Here is a 23,282-nt window from a genome sequence, read left to right on the forward strand (position 1 = left end):
ATTGGAACGTAGTACGTGGAACCACAACTGTAGTTCTACACAGAGCTGGAAGTATAGGCAGAGCCGAGTCACACAAAGCCCTGTGGACTGTGTTAAAAATTTTGAACCTTATCCTAAAACTGATGAGAGGCCATTGAAAGTTTTTAAGGATGGGAGCAACCCCACCATATCTGCATTTTATAAATCTACTTGGGCTGCATGAGGGGGGACACATGGAGAAAACCCAAGAAGGGTCACTTGGGAAGCAGTTATCGTAGTCCAGGCAAGAAGTGATAGGGACCTAAAGTAAGGGATAGCAGTGAGAATAAAGTAAAAAAAAAAAAAAAAAAAAAAGATAGACTTAAGATATTTGGGAGGAAGAATGGACAAAAATTGATTATCAGATAAGAAGGAAGATAGAAGTAAAGCAATGACTCCCTCCCAGCTTATAGGCTTGGACAATCAGGTATATGAATAATCCTTCCCAAAACAGACTTCTTGGCCTTATTAGTGGTGGCCAAGGCCAGCAACAGAGAGTGGGTGAGGGGTGGGGCTGTTGTCAGTGCAGCCTTGGTCTATCGGTTTGCAAATCTCTGGCCAGTGTCTTCAGGGTGGTATTGGTAGATAACTGTACCACTTTGAACCTCTTGTCTCCCACGTGCCTTGCATGGTTCCTTTAGCTGGTGTGGGACCGAGGGAATGCAAACAGCCTCTTGTTATTGGCATCTATGAAATGGAAATTGTAAGGTAAGAATTCTACAGATGTTGTTTAGAAAGCCCAAGGTTGGTAACAGGGCTCAGTGACCCATTACAGAATTAATCCTTTTTGTGCTCTGAGCCAGATATCTCAGCTTTTGGATTTCCCACCATTTTGTACAAATACATCATTTTTTGATTCAGAATATTACTTGGTGCCCTGTCTATGTTATCTGACCTAACCCACCCAACGCTGTGAGGTAGCCGACAGTCTCATCTTACTGATGAAGAAATGTAGGTTCTGAGAGTTGAACTAACTAACCTTAAGTCAAGCTCCTAGTGACTGGGATTAGTAAGTCACCCAACCTGTCTGACTTGAAATCCCCTGTTCTCCTTACTAGTCTAAAGATGGCATTTCTGAGGTTTAACCTCAGCCATGACATAAAAATGATAAAATAAAGATCTCAGTCTGGAATACCCAGAAGACTTTACCATATCCAGTCCCCCAAATCCCCACAAAAACAAAGCCACACACTTCAACAGCCAAGTCGCAACAATTCTGAGATTAAAGAAAGTGATTGCATGCAGACAGCAGGTGATGTTATAACTTTGCATCCTATAAAATTCTCTCCATTTTATCCCTTCCACTCCTCCCCTCTTCTCCCTCCTCCCCACTCCTCCTTCACCAACAATATATTTTCCTGTCAAAACATACTTGGTTACATGCAGTGCAACCAAAATTGCTGCTATTAGCTTAATTGAGACAGGGTGATTATAAATAAATTACACGCAGTGCTACTGAAATTGCTGCTATTAGTCTAAATTGAGACAGGATGATTAGTCATCATCAAGGGAAGCTTAATTCAGAGTGTACTTAATTCAGAGTGTACTCTGCATGGCTGCAGAGGCCCTGTGGTCATCTGGAAGCCCAACTGATACAAGGCCAAACCACCAAGAGGTGGACTTCGAGGCACGGCTTTCTTTAACTGGTAACTGAGGGACAGAAGTCCTTGCAGCCGGGCCAGTGGGGGCTTCTTGAAGACGGATAATGAACTTCTTAGGTACTTTGAGCTGGAAAGGATTGTCGTCAGAAACTTTCCCTATGGAAGATCCATGTGATATATGACGTGTGTGTGTGTGTGTGTGTGTGTGTGTGTGTGTGTGTTGATACAACTCAGTGTGTGAATCTTCTGTTACTTCATAATGGTTTGACTTGGATTTGTAATACTCTTACTTTTTTACGAATTACAAAAGAAATCTACACTTACATTACAAAACTTCAAAACATAAATAGTATAGAAAAATAACACACTTACTCTTTCTCATTTTCATAACATTTGTTAGACTCTGGTATACTTTTTCCATTATTTCATTTGTATATTCCCTTTGACAGAGTTGATACCTACTGGATATGCAATCTTACAGTAAGTTTTATTTTCCCTAATGGAAATATCTTTGAACTACCTAGACAAAGTGCATTGACTGACAAATTTCTGAACTCTGCATCTGAAACTAACGGTGTACTGCATATTGACTAATTGATTTTAAATTTAAAAGAAATGGAATGGGGGCACCTGGGTGGCTCAGTGGGTTAAAGCCTCTGCCTCCGGCTCAGGTCATGATCCCAGGGTCCTGGGATCGAGCCCCACATCGGGCTCTCTGCTCAGCGGGGAGCCTGCTTCCTCCTCTCTCTCTGCCTGCCTCTCTGCCTACTTGCGATCTCTGTCTGTCAAATAAATAAATAAAATCTTTAAAAAAAAAAAAAAAAGAAATGGAATGGGAGAAAATCCTGCAAACCATACATCTAATAAGGGGTTAATATCTGAAATATATAAGTAATTCATACAACTCAACCAAAAAATTCCAATAAGAAAATGAGCAGTGGAACTGAATAAATGTTTTCCAAAAAAGAAATACACATAGCTGGTGCTCGACACTAATCATCAGGGAAATGCAAATCAAAACCACAATGAGCTATCACCTGACACCTGTCAGAATGGCTATCATCAAAAAGGCAGGAGATAACAAGTTTTGGCAAGGATATGGAAGAAAGCTAACCCTCATGTACTGTTGATGGGAATGTAAATTGCTGTATACACTTAGGGGCTGGAGAGAGCCATTTATTAAAGACTATTAAATAAGAGTGGTAGGTGAGGAGAACTGTGATGATCAAACCTTAATGACTGGCAAGCATTAAGTTTATATTTTGCGTCTTGAGTATGGAGATGTTTTCTTCATTTAGTCTGGTAGGAAGGTTCCTAAAGGGGTGCGTTTAGTGGTACTTGGAAATCAAATCACGGTGCCCAGTTTCCTGACTGTACCATCCCAAGGCAACTTACCTTCATCCAGCAGAAGTGCACCAAGGGTAGTTTTAAGTTTTTAGATTCCTAAGCCTTCCTACCTGTAATGAATGATTCAAAACCATTTAGTATTCTGAGGAAAAGTGAAGAGATATGCTTTGTAGTTACTGTATCATAGAATCTTGAGATATAGTTTTGGAATAAAAATTTATGGTGATTTTAATTTTCCAACATGAAACACTTAAATTTCTCTCTTTCTCAAAATGTATCTTAATAAACAAACTAAGATTTTTTCTTCCTTCCCTCTGCTTATCCCTCTCTCCCTCCCTCCTCTTTCCTTCTTTCTGTCTTTCAACAACTGTTTATAGTTCTTTCTATATAGCAGACTCCATGCTACAGATTCTCAGATTATACACACACACACACACACACGCATGCACCCACACATATACACTCACATACACACACATGCACACACATGCACACACACACACCACACACACCTGTGGTTCTTTGGAAATGCTGGCAGGACCCGACTGATTGATTTATTGATTGATTTTATTTTTTTTGGATGTGATTTTTTAATATTTTTAAATTAACATATAATGTATTATTTGCCGCAGGGGTACAGGTCTGTATCATCAGGCTTGCACATTTCACAGCACTCACCATAGCACATACCCTCCCTAATGTCTGTAACCCAGCCACCCTATACCTACACCCTCACCCCCCAGCAACTCTCAGTTTGTTTCATGAGATTGAGAGTCTCTTATGGTTTGTCTCCCTCCCCGATCCCAACTTGTTTCATTTTTTTCCCTCCCTACCCGCCCCCACAACCCCCTACCCTGCCTCTCAAACTCCTCATATGATAATTGTCTTTCTCTGATTGACTTATTTTGCTTAGCATAATACCTTCTAATTCCATCCACATCATTGCAAATGGCCAGATTTCAGTTTTTGGATGGCTGCATAGTATTCCATTGTGTGTGTGTGTGTGTGTGTGTGTGTGTGTGTGTGTATCACATCTTTTTTATCCATTCATCTGTTGATGAACATCTAGGTTCTTTCCATAGTTTAGCTATTGTGGGAATTGCTGCTATAAACATGCCTCTTCTGATCTCTTTAATTTATTTATTTGTCAGAGAGAGAGCTCAAGCAAGATGATGGGCAGAGGGAGAAGCAGGATCCTCTCTGAGCAAGCTAAAGAGGCAGATGTTATTGTTTATGGGAAAATGCTTGGAAGGAACAGAGCAAATCCAATAGTGATGATGCTAGTCTCTTGTCTTTGTAAAATTCAGATTACAGTCATTTTCTTTTTGTAGAATACTTCACTTTCCAAATTTATTAAGATATAATTGTCATATCACATTGTGTAAGTTTAAAGTTATAACATGATGATTTGATACACATATACATTGCAAAATGTTTATAACAGTAGGGTTAGTTAATGCCTCTGATTACTTCACATATTTAATATTTGTGTAACGTGTGTGTGCAAGAGATGAGAATACTTAAAATCTACTCTTAGTAAATTTCAAGTGTATTGTACAGTATTATTAATTATAGTAACTGTGCATACGTTAGATTCCCAGAAGTTATTCATCTTGTAGCTGGAAGTCTGTACCCTTTGATCAACATCTGCCTTAGCTTGTGAGAAATGCTGCAGTGAAAGTGAGAGAGAAAATGTCTCTTCAATATCTGTTTTTAATTTCCTTTATATACATACAGAAGTGAGATGGCTGGCTCATAGGGTAGTTTTGTTTTTAATTTTTTAAGGAACCTCCATACTGTTTTCCATAGTGGCTACACCAATTTACATCCCCATCAACAGTATATGAGGGTTAGCTTTCTTTCATGTCCTTGCCAAAACTTGTTATCTCCTGCCTTTTTGATGATAGTCATTCTGACAGGTGTGAGGTGATATCTCACTGTGGTTTTGATTTGCATTTCCCTGATGATTAGTGTTGAGCACCAGCTATGAGTATTTAATTTTTTGGAAAATATCTATTCAGTTCCACTGAGTTTTTTTATTTTTTTTTTATTTTTGGAAATTTTGTTTTTGGAAGTTTTGGTTGAGTTATATGAATTACTTATATATGTCAGGTATTAACCCCTTATTAGATGTATGGTTTGCAGAATTTTCTCCCATTCCATTGGTTGCCTTTTGATTTTGTTGGTTGTTTCTTTTGCTGTGCTGAAGAATTTAGTTTAATATAGTCCTGTTTGTTTACTTTTGTTTTTGTGGCTTGTGCTTTTGGTATCATATCCAGAAAAATCTTTGCTAAAACCAACATGAAGGAGCAATCCTGAAAAAGAAGAACAAAGAGGGAGGTATCACACTTCCTGAGTTCAAATTATATTACAAAACTATAGAAATCAAAACAGTGTGGTATTGGCATAAAAACATACAGACCAATCAATAGAGCAGAATGGAGAGCCCAGAAATAAACCCATGCATAGGGAGTCGACTAATATTTGACAAAGGAGCCAAGAACACTTGATGGGGAAAGGATGATGGCCTCTTCAGTAATTGCAGTTGGGAAAACTGGATGGTCACATGCAAAAAGGACGAAGTTAAATACCTATCTTATACCACTCACAAAAATTAACTTGAACTGGATTAAAGACTTAAATGCAAGACATTAAAACCATAGAAATCCTAGAAGAAAGTGCAGGGAAAAGGCTCTTTCAATCAGTTGGGCTTACCTCTGATGAAAGGATATGTTGTACTAACCCTGAAAGGCACTCTTGGATACCTTTTACTGTTTAGAAATATGCTGCTTATGAATTGTTGGGGGGAAAGGCAGCCTGCAGGTAAGTCTCAGAGGAGAAATCATCTTCATTTTTACGTATTGGATTGGTTTCTCAGTTAAGCCCTTGCCCTAATACAAAGGTTGACAATTACTGAAGTGTAATGAAAAGAACATGAAACTGGGTGATTCAAACCCTGGCCTCATCTTTGCTTGACTCCTTTTCCCCTGAGCCACTGTTTGTTCTAGAAGGATGGGGATAATCATACTGATCTACTTTACGAGATTTTGTAAGACTTATAGATAAATGAGTCCCTAGCTCACACAGATAGGCACATAGTAAGCACTAATGAATAGCATTTTTAAAAATTGCAACAGCACCAAGTATGTGCCCATTTCTTTATTAAGAAGTCAGGAAGGGCTTCTGGGTGGCTCAGGTGGTTAAGCATCTGCCTTCAGCTCAGGTCATAGTCTCCACGTCCTGGGATGGACCCTGAGTTGGACTCCCAGCTCAGCGGGGAGTCTGCTTTTCCCTCTCCCTCTGCCTTTCTCCCTGCTTGTGCTCTCTCTGTCTCTCTCTCTTTCTCAAATAAATAAATAACTCTTAAAAAAAAAAGATGTGAGGAAGCAGTTCTAGACACATACCATTGGCTAGGAATTTAGTGGATGTTGTATATTTCTGTCATGGACATCTATCCTGCTAACTGCCTAATTAGTCAAGTTTGTAAATTAGAAATGCTGTAGATGAGATTTTTTAAAAACTTGTAACCATTAGCACTTTGGAATTCCATAGCAGAGAGGTCCACACTGATTTGAAGGTGTTGCTAATAATGTGTCATTCATACCTGGTGGGAGAGCTTGCCTAACGTAGTTTCACTGAAAACTTATTTTCCAGGCATAATTTGAGGAAGGAGAGATGGACTGTTAGAGCTCACCAGTCCCCCATTTGAATCATGCATAAATATGCCAGACCTCTCTGTTCAAGCCTTGAGAATTCCTGTGTCTCCTTTCTCCTAGGGTTTTAAAGATCCTGTGTATCGAGCGAGACGGAAACAGTTTGCTGACATTGCCTACAACTACCGACAGTAAGTCTGCTTTGCTTGTCTGGGGGAAGAGAGAGGAACACACTCCTAGCTTACTTTTTCCTCGCCCAAGTTTGGAAAATACTAGCATAGAGAGTCCTGTCTTTCGTGTGTGTGTGTGTGTGTGTGTGTGTGTGTGTGTGTGTGTGTGTCTGTATTTAAACCCTCCCTTTAATAACACATGTTTTTTGAAAAAATGCTGCTAGACAAAACAAAATTACCCACTGAGTAGGGGCCCAGCTCTCTCTCAGCTTTGTTGCGTCCTTATGCACTAATGTCTGAAGTAATTATAAAAGGCTTCAGCCCTGAATAAAACAGCCTCTGGTATTCTCCACATTAAACGGGGAAGAAGGAAAAAGAGAATCATTTACATTCAAGGAGGAGTTGGCTGCTTTACTGAAATAATGAATCATTTGAGGTTTCAGATGAGTCCTGCCTCAGTGTTCTACTTTTATCTGATCTGACCCAGCTGCGAAGGGCAATTTTTGGATGAGTTTATTTTTTTCTGTCTGGGATTCTACCCTATTTTAGCCAAAGGAAAATGCAAATATCATGTCATTTGGGAAGAGAACTGTTCTTGCTATTTTGAGTCCTTAGGAACTATAGAAATGTTACCATGAGGAACTTAGTGACTAAGCCCTGAGCTCCATTCCTGAGTTGAGGATATGAGAAAAGACAGGTTCAAGAAGAGACTTAAAAGTTGACCAGAGCCCTAACGGAATGGTACTTGAACAGCTTTGATGGAATATGAAGGAGATAAAGAAGAAGATAGGGCTGTGTTTACTGAAGACAAAGTGACCTTCCAGATGGAAAGGCCTCCAGAGAAGATAAGAAAATTTCCTTCTCTGGATGATTCCCGGCAGTGGAAAGATCCAGAATTTTGCTGACTTTGGTTAAATCTAGGCCCTTCTGGGCCTTGGCTTGTGACAAGCAGGAATCACAGAACATGGCCAGCCCCTGTCCCTATCTTTGCTTTAGCACTGACAGGTGAACACCATCAATCAGGGGCAGACATGAGCCCTTTTTCAGGTAATCAACAAAAATACATTATATTTATGATTTCCTTGCTATGTCTGGGGCTTTGCTACATGCTTTGCCTCCATGATTTCATGATTTCATCTAGTCTTAATAATAACTCCCTATTTTTCACATTGGAGTGCTCCATGCAGTTAAGTATCTTGCCAAGATCATTTAACTCATAGGTGGCATCATTCAGTTTTGAATTCAGGTTTCTTTAACTCCAGAGCATTCTCACCCTCTTCCCTGAGTGCAAGGATTCTCAGATCCAGGAGATCACAACTTGCCATATAATCCAGGAGCTCCTTAGGAAGTATATTCAGTTACTACTTGGCTGTTGGGACTTGAAGGAAGAAACTGATCCCCTAACCTCCTTTACATAAAAATGTTAAACCTAATGAAGAAGCGTGGAATTGATTGAATGTTTCACCATCCTGGATGTTTATCAAGTAAGTAAAATGGATTGCTGAAAACCGTCCATGGATGGCTGGCTCTCTGAGGAAAGTTAAAGATCTTCTAGTCAATTTCTCAATTTTTACAGATGAATCTCAGATGGTTAAGTGATGTGGCCAAGGTCATGTGGCTAGTAGGGTTGAATATGTTCTCAAATTTAAAGCCTATTTCAGAATGCATTTTATCTACTCTTTTTTAAACTTTTGATGCTGTTTATCATTTCTTTCTTCTTTGAAATTGCCTCTTAGCTCAGTATTTGGCACAGTGTCTTCTCATTATTCAAGGATTACTTGCTTATGTTTATTTGAGCAAATATCAATATTTGTGGCACTTCTGTGATCATTCCCAGACGTGAACAGAATGGGGAGAAATTTGTGTTGCCCTGTTACACAAGCTTCCAGGTCGAACAAGGTGACACCACCTTCTTATTCCAGCTCTTATACTATAAACAACCATTGTTTTTGTGATCTATGTAGATTAGATCCACATTTGCCAAATTTTTATATTTTTCATTGGCAATTTCGCTGCTTAAAATGCCCCCCCACCTCCCAGGATGGAGGTGAAGTACTTTGTGTGGTTCCTAAGTGCAAGAAGGCTGAGATGTGCCTTGTATAGAAAATACATGTTAGGTAAGCCTTTTTCAGGCATGAGTTACAGGGCTGTTGAGTTCAATGTTGATGACTCAGCCATATGTATTAAATAAGATTTCTTTATATAAAAGTTCACACAAAGTAAGATTTTACTAAAATGTGACCAGAAGCTAATGGGACTCTAGTCATGGTTTCCTTTTGGATTAGTGGTCCAATGTTCAGAGTTCATGATGACTGTACGTAGCATAACTACCATATATAATGAGAGTCGAATGTATCAAATGTATTCTACTCCTTACTGGTTTCCCTCCTGCCTCTTTGAGGCTCCTTCTCAGTTCTCCATGGCCTGTTCATCCCACTCCAGAAGTTGTCATGTCTATCAGGACTCAACTTTGGCCCTCTTCCTTGTCTTCTGCCACCCTCTCTGCCAATAGTCCCTACATTAAGATTTCTGGCACTTTCCCATGGTTCCACAAAGGGAATAAAGCACAGACTCATGCATCGCTAGTCATAGAATCACAGGATATTGATCAGGTGATAAAATATATCTACTAAGTTCCAGAGCCTACCCAAGAGCAAAATCAACAGAGTCCATGTCCTCCGGGGGACCACTGGGGACGACGACGACAATAGTAGAAATAAATGTGATAGTTTTGACCAAAGTCAAAACTCAGGTGTCATGAGGCCAGATCATTAGAAGTTTAAATGTAGACTGAGTGAATGGGTCTGTCAGATGTAAAGTTTAGGCTGAGAATTAAAGATTGACTTAAAATTTACAGCCAAAGAGAAAGGGAGGGTTACAGTTGTGTTTGGGGGCACCAAATTATTTGTCTTTTAATAATTCCATGAGTGGGAGGAAGGACCTGGAGTAAAATAAGACACCAAGGAGAGGTAAGGATATGCCAGGTCCTGGAGTATCTTGAATGCCATATTTGGTTGGCAGAATAATTCAGAAATGATGTCTTCTACTTAAAACTTTTTTTGAAGAAGGATTCTAATTGGCTTAACTATAAATCTCCTTTTTGTTTCAAAACAAATTGACACTCTTCCTAAAAATATCTTAGTTTATTTTACTTAATGAGATCATGATTTGGTAAAAATAACTGACAATTTCTTCAAAGACCAGGGATCTTATAGAACCTCAGGTCTCTTCATGGAAATAGAAGATGGAATAAAATGTGTTGTGTTTAATTCCCAAGTAGACCATGGAAGTTAATGTATATGTGTGTGTGAGAGACAGAAGAAAAAACTTCTGAGATATTTACTATATCCAGGTAACACTTCAGATACGATCTACTTGATTACCATTACAACATTATAAGATAGATTTGATTGTCTCTATGCTGAATGTATATATGGCCCAGAAAATAGCAATAACTGGCTCAGGGTCCCACACACTTCCTTCCCTCTCTCTGACTCTGGAGTCCTTTACATTGGCCTTAGTCTCTGGCATTGGTCTCATATCTCTTGGAGGTGAGCCCAGTGCCACCAGGCTGAAACCCCAACTCAATCAGAGGTTCTAGCTCTTTTCAACAAAGTTCACACAGGTTTTCTCACTGAGTCTCACTGGCTCTGATTAGGACATGGCCCACCTCTCAGCCAGTCTCTAGGACCAGGGAAATGAGACAGTCTAATTAGCCAGACCTGGTCACATGCCCATATGGCAGTGGTAGAGTTTCTTCTCACCTGAATCTCAGACTGGGAGGGGAGGAGTGTGCTTTACTGAAAGAATGGGGAAGGGATCTTGAACCCCTAGATCAGCAAATACCAACCAGAGAGACATCTTAACACTCAGGATGTTGTTATCTCTTAAAAATTTGTTACAAAATAGCAAATGTCTTTCTTTTCAAATAAGAATCAGTTATAATGATAATCATCCATTATCCAGTGGTATTATTGGTCAGCACCATTATTAGGTACTTTATATACTTAGCATTTCACTTAATTTTCTTTTATACCCTCCAAATAGTTACTTATTATTAACCCATATAATAGTTGCACAGACTAGGCTTAGAGAGGTTTATTAAATTTCCAGAGGCTATCCAGTTAGGAACTGGCAGAGCCAAGTAATGAACCCATCTCTGTCCATGATCAGAGCCTGCTCTTTCCTTCCATTAGCTCATGGCCCAGAATAATGGTGCGTCCTCAGGCAGAAGCTTACCTGATGTTCTATTCACAATCCCTAGTGGTCATTATAGAGTCTTCTGAAGTTGTCCTATTTCCAATTCTTCACCAAAACTCTATCATTTTTCCCTAATCTCTGCCCACCTTTCTGGGGAACATACAATGTCTTTGCTTTAATGGCTTTGGATGAGCTACAACTTTGAAAGGGCAGGAGAAACCTACTTTGGAGCCTGAAGAGGATCCATAATTCCGAAGTAAATAGGGCTGCCTTGTCCCCAGACACTTGTACCCTGTTAGGAAACAGGCCTGCGGTGCAAAGAGCAGTCACTGGTTTTTAAGGTCAGGCTTTGTTTTTTCATTTGTTTTTACTGTTGAGAACACAGCTCATTCTTAGAGAATTTTCAGTAAGATCATTAGAACTAATGACTCTCAAACTATACTATGTCCCCTGGGATCTTATTGGAATAGATGCCTTGGCTTTCCCTCCCCAAAAGATTCAGGATCTATGGGGCAGGGTCCAACACACATACTTTAACCAGCTCCCTGTAGTCCTGTTGTGTCATAGTGGAAATGCTGCATCAGTGGATCTTATACCTAGCCTGCATTTAAATACCTTTAAAGCTTCCTAAGGTCAGAAATATCAAATCCAGCAAGTGCATGCCCACAAAAAAGGGTCTCAAACTCATGGTCCACAAATTAGATCCACTTTATCCCACAGATATAATTACGTTAGTTGACACAGTACAAAACATGATATTGCTTTTTTTGTACTTGGATGCCTTTGTTTAGAAAGAGGATGCCTTCTTCAGTTGTCTCAGCTCTCACCCTCTTATTGTCCGTACTTGCTATTTTACCCATTTATGTTACCTGCTGGGTCCCTGCAGTTAAGTGAATTTCCACCCTGGGCAAATAATTGGAGAGATAGGGGAGCAGAAAGGCCAAGTGATTTCCCAAAGTGAGAACAAAGTTTGGTGTGTGGGTGAGCTGAGAGCTTGTATCATTGCTTAACCAAACTGCATGAATGTTTCCTATATCATGAAATAGAGCTTTCCTCTTTCAAATAACTTATGAAATCCCCTGTAGTCTGGGTGGCTGCAGCTTACAGGCTCTGTATGTCTCTCTCTCTGCTAATGCTCCTTCTTCCTCTTTTTTACATTTGCTCTGCTGGAGACAAATATTTCATGCCTGTGTTCTAGTGGTCAGCCCATCCCTCAAGTGAAATACACGGAAGATGAAAAGAAAACATGGGGGACGGTATTCAGGACCCTGAAGTCCTTGTATAAAACCCATGCTTGCTATGAGCACAATCACATCTTCCCACTTCTGGAAAAGTACTGTGGCTTCCGTGAAGATAACATTCCCCAGCTGGAAGAAGTTTCTCAATTTCTGCAGAGTAAGTCCACTTTAGGGACAAAAGGGGAGGAAGGGGAGGGAAGGGATTGGGAAGAAAGTAAATCGAGGCCAGTGTGAGTGTGTTTGTGGTAATGCCTGCAGGTTGATTCTTGGAGAAACATTTCTCTGCTGTGTTCTGTCTCACCGCTAGCTTCTGCGTTCGTCCACTCTCATCCAAGACAAGGCATCATGTGTGGGTTTTGCCATATCCATGTCTCTGAAAAGCACTTTTTCCCATACTCAAAGCCCCAGGTGCCCAGACAGGGCTCTCCTTGTAGTTCCTGCTGTGTTTTGAGATGGCTGCAATGTGCATTTGTTTTTTTTTTTTTTTTTTTTTTTTTTTTTTAAGATTTTATTTATTTATTTGACAGACAGATCACAAGTAGGCAGAGAAGCAGGCAGAGAGAGAGAAGGGAGGATGCAGGCTCCCCACTGAGCAGAGAGCCCGACGCGGGGCTCGATCCCAGGACCCCGGGATCATGACCTGAGCCGAAGGCAGAGGCTTTAACCCACTCAGCCACCCAGGCGCCCCTGCAATGTGCATTTGTGTAAGAAATGTGCTCTTTGTGGCAATGCCAAGAGCCCTTAACTCTAAGTCTGTGCATCCAACTGGTATGGATCTTGCTTTGACCCTCTCTATTTGGGATAACCTGCCTCAGTTTAGTCATCTGTCAAATGGAGACTGTCTCTTAGGGAAGTTATGGGAATGAAATAAGACATTGCATGTGCATTGCACAGCATGGTGCTGCATATACAATAGGTGCTCAGTGAATTTGGGCTGAACTGGAATCTGAGTAACTCTGTGGGGAAATACATTATTGGGATGACTAGTCTCTGCACACCATTTCCAAGTGAGATAAGTATTTTCTTTTCTGCCAGGAGGCATTAATTCAGCAAAAGTGAAATAAGACTATCAGCTAATGCATATTGAACATCTAGTATGTGCCAGGTAGAACTAAAGAAAGTAGGAAGACAGACCACGGCTTTACAGAAATGAAGAAGCTTCTATGCCTCTGAGCTATATGGAGATGGTATGGTTGACTCTGGGGCAAGGGGCAGGGGAAATTATGTGGCAGGGAGAAAAGTGGCAGCTGGGATAGATTGGGAATGGGCTGGATGACATTTCAGGTCCCTTCTATTTGGACAGTCTCTACCTATCAGATAAAGAGGGGAATGAGAGGTCAAGCAGAGTCAATTTCAGCGTGAAGGTCCAGGGAACATGGCACAGGGGCAAGGAGGTCCTAAAGACATTCTCTGGCCAATTATCCATGTTTTCATGGCCAATAGTGAGATAATAAAATAGTAATAATAGCAGCTGGGGAGTTATAGAGAAGTAACTAAGGAATAGACTTTGAAGCCAGATTGACTGTAGCTGTGACCTTGGACAAGATCTTTAACTCTTTGTTCTCAGCTTTCCCATCTGTAAAGCAGAAATGTTATGAACATCTACCTCATAGCATTATTAGGAGAACTAGTTAGTATTTATAAAGTGTCTAGAACATATGGTGTCTGACATATGGTGGGCAGTATATAGCGTTAGCTACCATCATCATCGTCATCATCATCATCATGATCATCATCATGATCATCACCATTATCACCGTGATTATTATTCTTCTTCCAAGTCTGAAACAAACTGAGAGTCAGATATAGGAACCAGAGACAGGATCAGAGACAGGATCAAAATATCAACTTTATTACTGATAAAACTACTTAGAGAATGTGGTATGGATGTACAAGCAAAATGGATTTTCTAGTATTTCACCTCTGAATCATGTAACCTTTGAAGTGTATATTCTATTGCATGACCCAGAGCAGACCAGAATGTGCTCCTCTGTAGGCAGACAGTTATGAGAGAAAGGACCAAAGGGGTCAAACTGAGAATATTCATTTTCTCTTCCTAACTGCTCCAATCAGAGAAGTCCTTGCTCTTTCTGGGGTGTAGTGTGGGAAGGACAGTAGAGAAGCTAGAAGTGTTCCTTTCATACTCTTTTCTTCTGGAAGTAGAATGAAAATTCCCTCCCCAGTCTAGAGACATGAGAAATAAGAAATAAATGCTTCATCCTAATAAGCTATAATGAAAGCTAAATTTATTAAATGCTCCAGCGTGCTAGGCTCTGTGATAAGTACATTATATTTATTAGTTTATTTGATTCTTAGAATAACCCTAGGAAGTATCTATCCACATTTTGCAGAGGAGGAAATAAGGCTCAGAGAAACGAAGTTACTTGACCCCAATTGCCCAACTATATAGGTGCAGAGATGTGAACCCACGTCTACTTGGCATCAGTATCCCTGCTGCTAGACAGTTGGGAGTATCGCTTTCCTGCCTAAAGGTCTTCAGGTGCCTCTGGCTCTGCCATGATAGGCTTTGAGTTTTCTTTCTCTGCTTTGCAGGTTGCACTGGATTCCGCCTCCGACCTGTGGCTGGCCTGCTTTCCTCTCGGGATTTCTTGGGTGGCCTGGCCTTCCGAGTCTTCCACTGCACTCAGTACATCAGACATGGGTCCAAACCCATGTATACACCTGAACCGTGAGTGTTCTGCTCCTGCTGCTAGTATCCAACCACAGTTGAGTGCCATTTCTCACTGCTCCAGGATGAGGTTTGGGTTCATCAAAGGCTGATCCACAGGACTCATTTTCTGGATGGTTTGATGTTAGCACAAAGAGAGAGATCATCTCTCTTAGGTATTTTCTCTGTCCAATAGACCATACTGTTTGGAGACTTGGGCATCTTGTGAACCACAAATTCAGATCTCCCTGGGTCATGGGAATAAGAAGTCACAGTCAAGCTCCAAAGGGATTTTAAGAGTCAAAACTATGATGTCCCAAATGAGAACAGGAACAAGTGGTGGCCAAAGTATCTCAATATCTCCAGAATATACATCTAGATGATTCTAATCTTTTTATGTCTAGATGTGTCTTGTCTAAAGGTAGAGAATGGCTGGCCACCATGTCCCTTATGTTGGCATTTAGCTATCTTCTTAAACAAATAGAACTTACTCAATTTATACAAAAAGTTAGCAGCCTGTCCACAAAGTTTATAACTACAAATCAGAAAAGACCTATTCCTGGGGCACCTGGGTGGCTCAGTGGGTTAAGCCTCTGCCTTCGGCTCAGGTCATGATCTCAGGGTTCTGGGATCGAGCCCTGCATCGGGCTCTCTGCTCAGCGGGGAGCCTGCTTCCCCCTCCCTCTCTCTGCCTGCCTCTGCCTACTTGTGATCTCTATCAATAAATAAATAAAATCTAAAAAAAAAAAAGAAAAGACCTATTCCTAATGAACCTGACACATAATGTATTAAATAAATATAAATTTTCTTCTCTGAATGACTGTTGTCCCCCTTTAGAATAAGAAAACAATAGCACTATTTTTAATTTAATTTTTGTTTCTTATGGGGAATAACTGAGCACATTTCATCTGCCCAAGATGCCCAGGATGTCAATACCAAGATGAAGACTTGGGATGGGAAGTGCTCATGACCCACAACATGCTCAGGTGTATAGTAGAAAGTCCATAGGAATATTGGCTCTTTTGTTCTGCACCCTACTGAGTATACACCTAAGACCCCCTGGCTGTTGTTCCCTGACTTGCCCCTTACTTTTCTTTCCTTCCTCCTTTTCTTTTATACCTTGCCTCATCTGTTCCCAAGTTTTACATACCACTTATTGTTGGGAATGAGGTCTTAAACTGTAATGGCTCACTTCCTTTCTACTTGTCCATTTCTCATGTAGAAAAACTGAGTCTCACTTGGCTTATAACCCTCTTTACCTCCAACCTCTGTGCTTTCTCTCTTTCAGTGACATCTGCCATGAACTGTTGGGACACGTACCCTTGTTTTCAGATCGCAGCTTTGCTCAATTTTCCCAGGTGAGGAATGGATGCTTTTGGCCTTTTAATTATAGGATTAAGACCTAGATTGCTCAAGTGAATTGAATCTATGGAGGGGCCCTTGTGTCCTCTGCAAGAGTGGAAACCAGATACCGTTCTGTGATCCCACCAGAGATAGGCATATGGTCCCATGGAGATGGCTAAATACCCATTCCAGGGATCACAACATGGGGGTAGTGAGCCACTCATCCTCTGAATTATATATGTGCTGTTGAATTTGCTAATCTCACCAGGTTTAGTTTAAGAGCATTTTCATCCAAGAAAGCCTGTCTGATCCCCACATAGAAGTAATCTTACCTTCTTCCAAGTTCTCCTGGCACCTTTCCCCTCCTCTTTAGGGCCTTGCCATTTCCAATCTTGTCAGGCAGTTGTTTTTGTATATGCTTTAATTAAATAAATAATATTGCTGAGAATCCAATTCCAATAACCCAGCACCTAGTTGGCAAGAACTGATGTGCCAAATGTTTTGCCATTATCATCAAAGCAACAGACTAGGCCTTGATTCCTCTATCACAGTGGTGAGCTTTTTACATGAAAGAAAGAATCCTAGTAATTCCTTCAGAGCACTGAGAGGCTAAGCCATGTTTGGGTAGCCGGGATCATGGGAAAGTTGATACATCCCACCCTGCCTCCAACCAGCTGTGTGACCTGTGTGCGTCGGTCTGCACAAATGAGAATCAATACAAAGCTTTGACTGCCAATAATCTTCCTCATAGGGAAGGATAAATATCAAATGGAATGAGTCATAAGCAAATACTGCAAATACTGCACCAAACATGAATTTCAGAGTAATGGGATTGTGTGTGAATTTTATGTCTTTTCCCTCAGCTGGAAGAAATAAATACTTTCACTGTTGATTGAAGAGGTTACCACTTAATATCTGAAACAAACAAACAAAAAAAACCTTGCTTTTATGTGGGGTTTAGGGAACTGTGGTGTTTAGAGATTGTTGGACTTTTATGAGTTGAGTGGGGATTAGCTGAACTTAACTTGTAAGTATCACCATTTGACCGAGGCTATTGTTGACTGGCTAACTTTCAGAAGCATGGTTCCTGCTGTCAAGATGTCACTGATTGCTTGGAACAACTTTAAAACTGGGCTTTCTTCCTCTGGCCAAAGAACAATCCTATCCTAGAGAATAGGAACTTTTTATTCTCACTACCAGAAGCTATTCTGCTCAGTCAGAGGTTAAGTGACAATCCTCCTTAAGCCATTTCCATTTGGGGGAGTCCCCCAGAGGAGTGGACAATTACCTGAGTCAACAGATAGATGCTACTGGGCCATAAGTGTCACATGGCTCCAACTTAGACCTGGACAGTCCCAAGGGAGGTGTAATTTTGAAAGTTCCCTAAGCAAATCTTTTTGATCTAAAAGGAGGATTTGCTTTCCACTAGAGTGCAAAAAGAGATGGGGATTAAGCATAGGGAAATCTTGGGACCCTTTTTTTAGGCAAGCTTTGGGCTCACAAAGAATGGTGACCATGAGAACAGAGCACTGTTTCAGTGGCTTCTGTTAGACTGTGGCATGTCTGGACAGGAAGGATGTACAGAGATGGGGAAAGGGGCAAGAAAGGAGAGCCAAGCTGTCTCAATTTAGTTCACTCTACCTCAGCATTTTCTCAGCATGCAGTATGGGTCAGGCTCTGAGTTTGGCCCAGAGATGAAGACCTTGTGGCCTCTTGCTTTAAAGTAAGCCCAATCCTTAGTCCTTCTCTATCTACCTCAATTCTTTTGGTTATCTCACCCAAACTCACTGTGTTAAATATCATCTCTGTCCTGATGACGAGCACATTTGTATCTCCAGCCCAGACCTTCAATCCCCAAACTCAGACTTATGTATCCAAGAACCTATTCAATTTCTCCACTTGGGTGTCTATTAGACATCTATATTCATCCTCTCCAAAACTGAATTCCTGATCTTCTTGTCCAAACCTTCTCCAACCACAGCCTTCCCTATGTTAGTTCATGATAACTCTATCCTTTCAGTTGCTCAAACCAAAAGCACTTAGGGGACATTATTAACTTCTTTCTCTCTCAAATACCCATAACCAATCTTTCTGAAAGTTGTATGTATTTTGCCTTCAAAATATGTGTAAAATCTGACCTTTGTCCATCATTTCCACTGCTGTCAAGCTGGTCTCAGCCATAATTGTTTCTCACCCTGGGGACTGTGGTAGCTTCTTAAGTGGTCTGTCTCTACTCTCGACCCCCTACAATCTGTTCTCACATAGCAGCCAGAGTAAATCTTGGATGACGTAAATCAGATCTTGCCGCTTTTTTGCTCAAAACCTTGCAGTGACTATCATTTCACTGAAAAGAGAATCCTAAACCCTAAAATGCCAAAAAGTTCTATATGACTGAGCCCCAGATCCCTCTTTGATACCACCTGCCTCTCTCCCCACCCTTATTCTGTTCTAGCCATACTGGTCCCTCCCTCTTAATTGAACCTACTGATATTTCTCCTCCTTAGAGAGCATTTTCACAGGTTATACATGTGATCTATACAATGCTTTTCCCTCACATGTCAGCAGAGCCAACAACCTCACTTCCATCAAGTCTTTGTTCAAATATCACCTTCTCAATGATGTTTGCTCTGAAATTATTTTTAAAATTGCAGCCTCCCCCTGTTCTCCTGGCACTTCCACTCACCCTTGTCCCTTTCTTCTTTTGTTTCTTCTTGTAGAATAACATATTCCTTCTAATATACCTATGTATATGCTTATTATTTATTGTCTGCCTTTAACGTAAACACCATGAGGTCTAGGATCTTTTTTGATTCTGTACACTGCCAACTACATAGAAGACATTCAATAAACATTTTGGGATGAATACACGCATATAGTAGGGAAAGCAAATATATTTATTTGATACAAAGCAAGCTGGAGCAAATGTTATAAAAGAGATAAAGACAAAGAGACCACTAGGGGAATCCTGTAATTGGAGCTGGAATGAGAAGTGGTCCATAGCATTTCAGACTCTCTAGCTAGTATTTACCTGGGTGGATGTCAAGCATTTCTCTGTAATTCTCCTGTGGTGTCTTGAGGATACTTGATGAAGACACTCATCTTGTATTCCATGAATGTTCTGCTTGAGCTGTGGGAGAATAACCACTGAGTTGGAATCAAGGAATGAAGCTTTACACATAACCTACTGTGTGACCTTGAGTAGGTCACCTCCCTTCTCTGTGCCTCACTTTTCTCATTTGTAAAGTAAATATAAAGGACCAAGTGATGAAGTAAGGTTTCCTGCTCTAGGGATCTATGATTCTATGATGCGTGGCCAGACAAGACTTAACAGAATGATCAGGGTCTATCTGGGCCCTTCTGAAGGCTTCTGGTCACCCATCACCTTCCTGTGCTGTAGTGCAAGGTGGGAGCTGAGGGTGAAGTTTTAAAGTTATGCAGACCCCAGCCATGCCAGTGACTCTGTTTCTCTACAATTACAGGAAATTGGCCTTGCCTCTCTGGGTGCACCTGATGAGTACATTGAGAAACTCGCCACAGTAAGTTCCTTCTGCCTCTGGTGGATAGTGAGAGTGCAATAGGCTAGAGCCCTCAGGTCTTCAAAGCTTCAAACCCCCCCCCCCCCGAAAGCCAGGTCATTTGGGGGGAAATATCAGAATGTGCTGACTTACATTCACACAAGTAAAATTTCACATTTTGATTTTCCTTAATGGTCTGATTTTGAAATCAGCTGCATGCAAATGTTTACATGTAATTTTAAACAAAGTATCTTAAACACGAATGGGCTATAATGATAGCTCTTGAGAATCTTTGGGCATAAAATGTGCGTGTGGTAGGGGAATAGCCTGGATTCATGGTTTTGAAGAGGAAATATTTACACCCCTCTTTTGCCCTGGAGCCAGCATTTGGATCTTTCCTTTATTAGACACAGGTGGAAATGGGGGTGGACTTTCCTTGTCTTATTAAACACGTCCCTCTCTCCAGTGAATGTGATGACACTCATCCATTGAAGAGTGGAATCAGCAACTCTGCGCAGCAGGGGGTTTTCTTCCCACAGACTCCTTTCCAACTTGAGTTTATCCCTCCCCAGCATCTGAGTCACATTTCTTACAATTTGATGTGTATCAGTTTAGAAGTTTATGAATTCAGTTTATCCGAAGGGCAAAAATTCCCAGAAGTTTCTTTCTTAAATTTATTTATTTATTATTATTTTTTATAAACATATAATGTATTTTTATGCCCAGGGGTACATGTCTGTGAATCACCAGGTTTACACACTTCACAACACTCACCATAGCACATACCCTCCCCAATGTCCATAACCCCACCACCCTCTGCCGACCCCCCTCCCCCCAGCAACCTTCAGTTTGTTTTGTGAGATTAAGAGTCTCTTCTGGTTTGTCTCCCTCCCGATCCCATCTTGTTTCATTTATTCTTTTCCTACCCCCCTAATCCCCCCATGTTGCATCTCCACTTCCTCATATCAGGGAAATCATATGATAGTTGTCTTTCTCCGATTGACTTATTTCACTAAGAAGTTTCTTTCTTACTGAGCAGCTGCTCTGAGGCCCTGGGCAAGTGGCTTTTGCTTCCTCATCTCTAAAAATGGTTACATTAGTTTATATTCTGCCAACCTAAAAAGTATATAATAAGGGTCTGAAGAATTACCTGTGTGTGAACATGGATTTTTAAATGTCAGATTCTGTATAGAGGCAAGAAGCAGCTTCTCATTTGTAGGAAGAAAACAAACTCAGAACTCAGAGCATTATGTTACTTGCTATGACAATGATAAAAGTACTTATTGCCAACCAAAATTCTCAAAAAACAAAAGCAAAAACAAAAACTTTACTATTGAATATACTGGGCTGGGAATAGCTCTAGGTGCTTGCTCTGCTTTTGATTTGCTGTGTAACTAGATGTATATTGCTTGACCTCCCTGGGCTGAAAACACCTCATCTGTACATGAGGAGGTCTATGTAGGACTAAGCTCTATATAGGACTAAGGTCTACGGAGGATTAAGCTTACAAACTTCACATTCTGTAGTGCAATAAACAGACTTAACTAGTAACCCATCCCTAATTCTCCGAGACCGTGACTGTCTGCAGCAGCTAACTGGACCCAAGGCTTCTCTTGGCCCTGGCCAGTAAAGTTATGCCAAAATTCCAGGATCACCTTCCCCAGGCCAGGCATCGAGGACATGTTGGACTGGGAGCTGTTTAAAGAAAGGACTTGGTTATTTGAGGAGGATAAGTGCAATTGTTGGCAGTACATCAGAACCCGCCCAGGTTTTAGCATGGATGGCAGGATGCCCTCAATGATTTTATCACTACCCGATCTCCCACTTCCCATGACTGAGCTTGATGGGATTGCATGGTAAGAAGTCTGGCCAACTAAATGGAACACCTCATTCTAGTTAGTGCCACAGAGAGCAAAGCAAAAGGTGTTGAGGAGCTCCTGTCGTTTAGAGTTACCTGCTGGTGGTATCTTCTTGGGGTTTCCTCAGCACTCCCTCTCTCCTTCCTATCACTTCTTACATTCAGCCAACTCTTGTTTCAAGCAGTGACTGGATAGAGTGAGACATAGAACACAGAGAAGGGACCCCAAGTCACGGTGATTCAGAGAAGAGACCTGTACAAACTCCCACCTGGACAGTTCTGTCCTTAGCCCTGGGGCATCTGCTGCCTTTCGCTTCCTCGGGGTGTGCTCTCAACTTCACGTTCCATTCCAGATTTACTGGTTTACTGTGGAGTTTGGCCTCTGCAAACAAGGAGACTCCATAAAGGCATATGGTGCTGGGCTCCTGTCATCTTTTGGTGAATTACAGGTATGACCCCATTAATATCCATTTTGAGATTCAACCCAGGGGTTAATCCTCAAATAATTGGTACCTTAGCAGCCTATGATTTGTTCATGACTTTGGGTGTTAGATATAGAAATTGAACTGCAAGTACACAGGTCTACAAAACAGAAGGGCCTCCAGATCCCAGCGTGGACCCGTGCATACAGATGTATGTAAATCCTTGTAGTTGGCTCTTACAAGCCAATTACTCCTTCTATCTGGACTGTAGGTTTTAGCATGGGTTATGAGGGTAGGATCTAGTGTATGTGAAATAGTTTAGTTTAATGCATTTGGTCTGGGGTGTGGAAGGAGTCAAGATGAGATGGGAGAAGGTACACAAATAACCAATGGAGGCAACAGGAACAACTCACCCAGACTTACCTGTGAAAACTCTCCCCTTTCTACCTGCAGTACTGCTTGTCCGGCAAGCCAAAACTCCTCCCCCTGGAGTTGGAGAAGACAGCCACCCAGGAGTACACTGTCACAGAGTTCCAGCCTCTCTATTACGTGGCTGAGAGTTTTAATGATGCAAAGGAGAAAGTGAGGTGAGGTGGTGACCAAGGTGGGTCAGAAGACCTTGGGGTCTCCTGATATGGTCTGGTGCCATTGATCTGTGGGTGGTTGTCCAGGAGAGTGGACTCCAGTGCTTATAGTAACAGTGTGCAGCAGACAGAGCCTCCCCACCCTTGTCCCTTTTCACTTTCTGTTTGGGAGGGGTTCCCTAATGGGACCCCATTTCACAGATTATTGTCTGGACATGTTGACCTATGCAGACAATTCTGCCACTGGATCCTTGCTTTAATGCAGCCACTAAGTCCAAGCACTGAGCTCCCTGTATACAGAGTAGCCACGAAGGCCCCCAACAAATCACTCCTAGGATTCTCCTAACCTGGGGGAGTCACTTTACTCTTCCAATACCTGCATAATTCACCCCCTCAACTCCTTCAAATCTTCACTCTCATTTAACCTTCTCAGTGTGTCTTTCTTTAACTGACTTACTTATAATCCCTACCCATCCCCATCCCCACACTCCTTGCCCCCTTCTGCAGTTTATTTTTCCCCTTAGCACCTGCTAATGTTAGATATATTACATGATTTAAGATTCATTTGGGTAGGGATTTTTGTCCTTTCTCTTTTCCTGTCCTTTCCTCAGACTTTGGAACAATGCCTGATACATAGTGATCATGCAATAAGTTAATAGGCAAA

General features: G+C 41.2%; 1 protein-coding gene across 1 annotated transcript in view; it reads left to right on the forward strand.

The window, feature by feature from the left end:
- PAH (phenylalanine hydroxylase) overlaps positions 1-23,282 on the forward strand; it is a 68,246-nt gene that overhangs the window by 40,066 nt on the left and 4,898 nt on the right. Inside the window, exons 5-11 of the mRNA XM_080811274.1 lie at positions 6,743-6,810; positions 12,188-12,384; positions 14,781-14,916; positions 16,184-16,253; positions 19,719-19,775; positions 21,966-22,061; positions 22,488-22,621. Of these exons, the coding sequence (XP_080667400.1) occupies positions 6,743-6,810; positions 12,188-12,384; positions 14,781-14,916; positions 16,184-16,253; positions 19,719-19,775; positions 21,966-22,061; positions 22,488-22,621 (758 nt within the window). The remainder of the gene's footprint in view (positions 1-6,742; positions 6,811-12,187; positions 12,385-14,780; positions 14,917-16,183; positions 16,254-19,718; positions 19,776-21,965; positions 22,062-22,487; positions 22,622-23,282) is intronic.

This window comes from Martes martes, assembly GCF_963455335.1.
Source record: "Martes martes genome assembly, chromosome: 8".
In the NCBI taxonomy this organism is placed as follows: Eukaryota; Metazoa; Chordata; class Mammalia; order Carnivora; family Mustelidae; genus Martes; species Martes martes.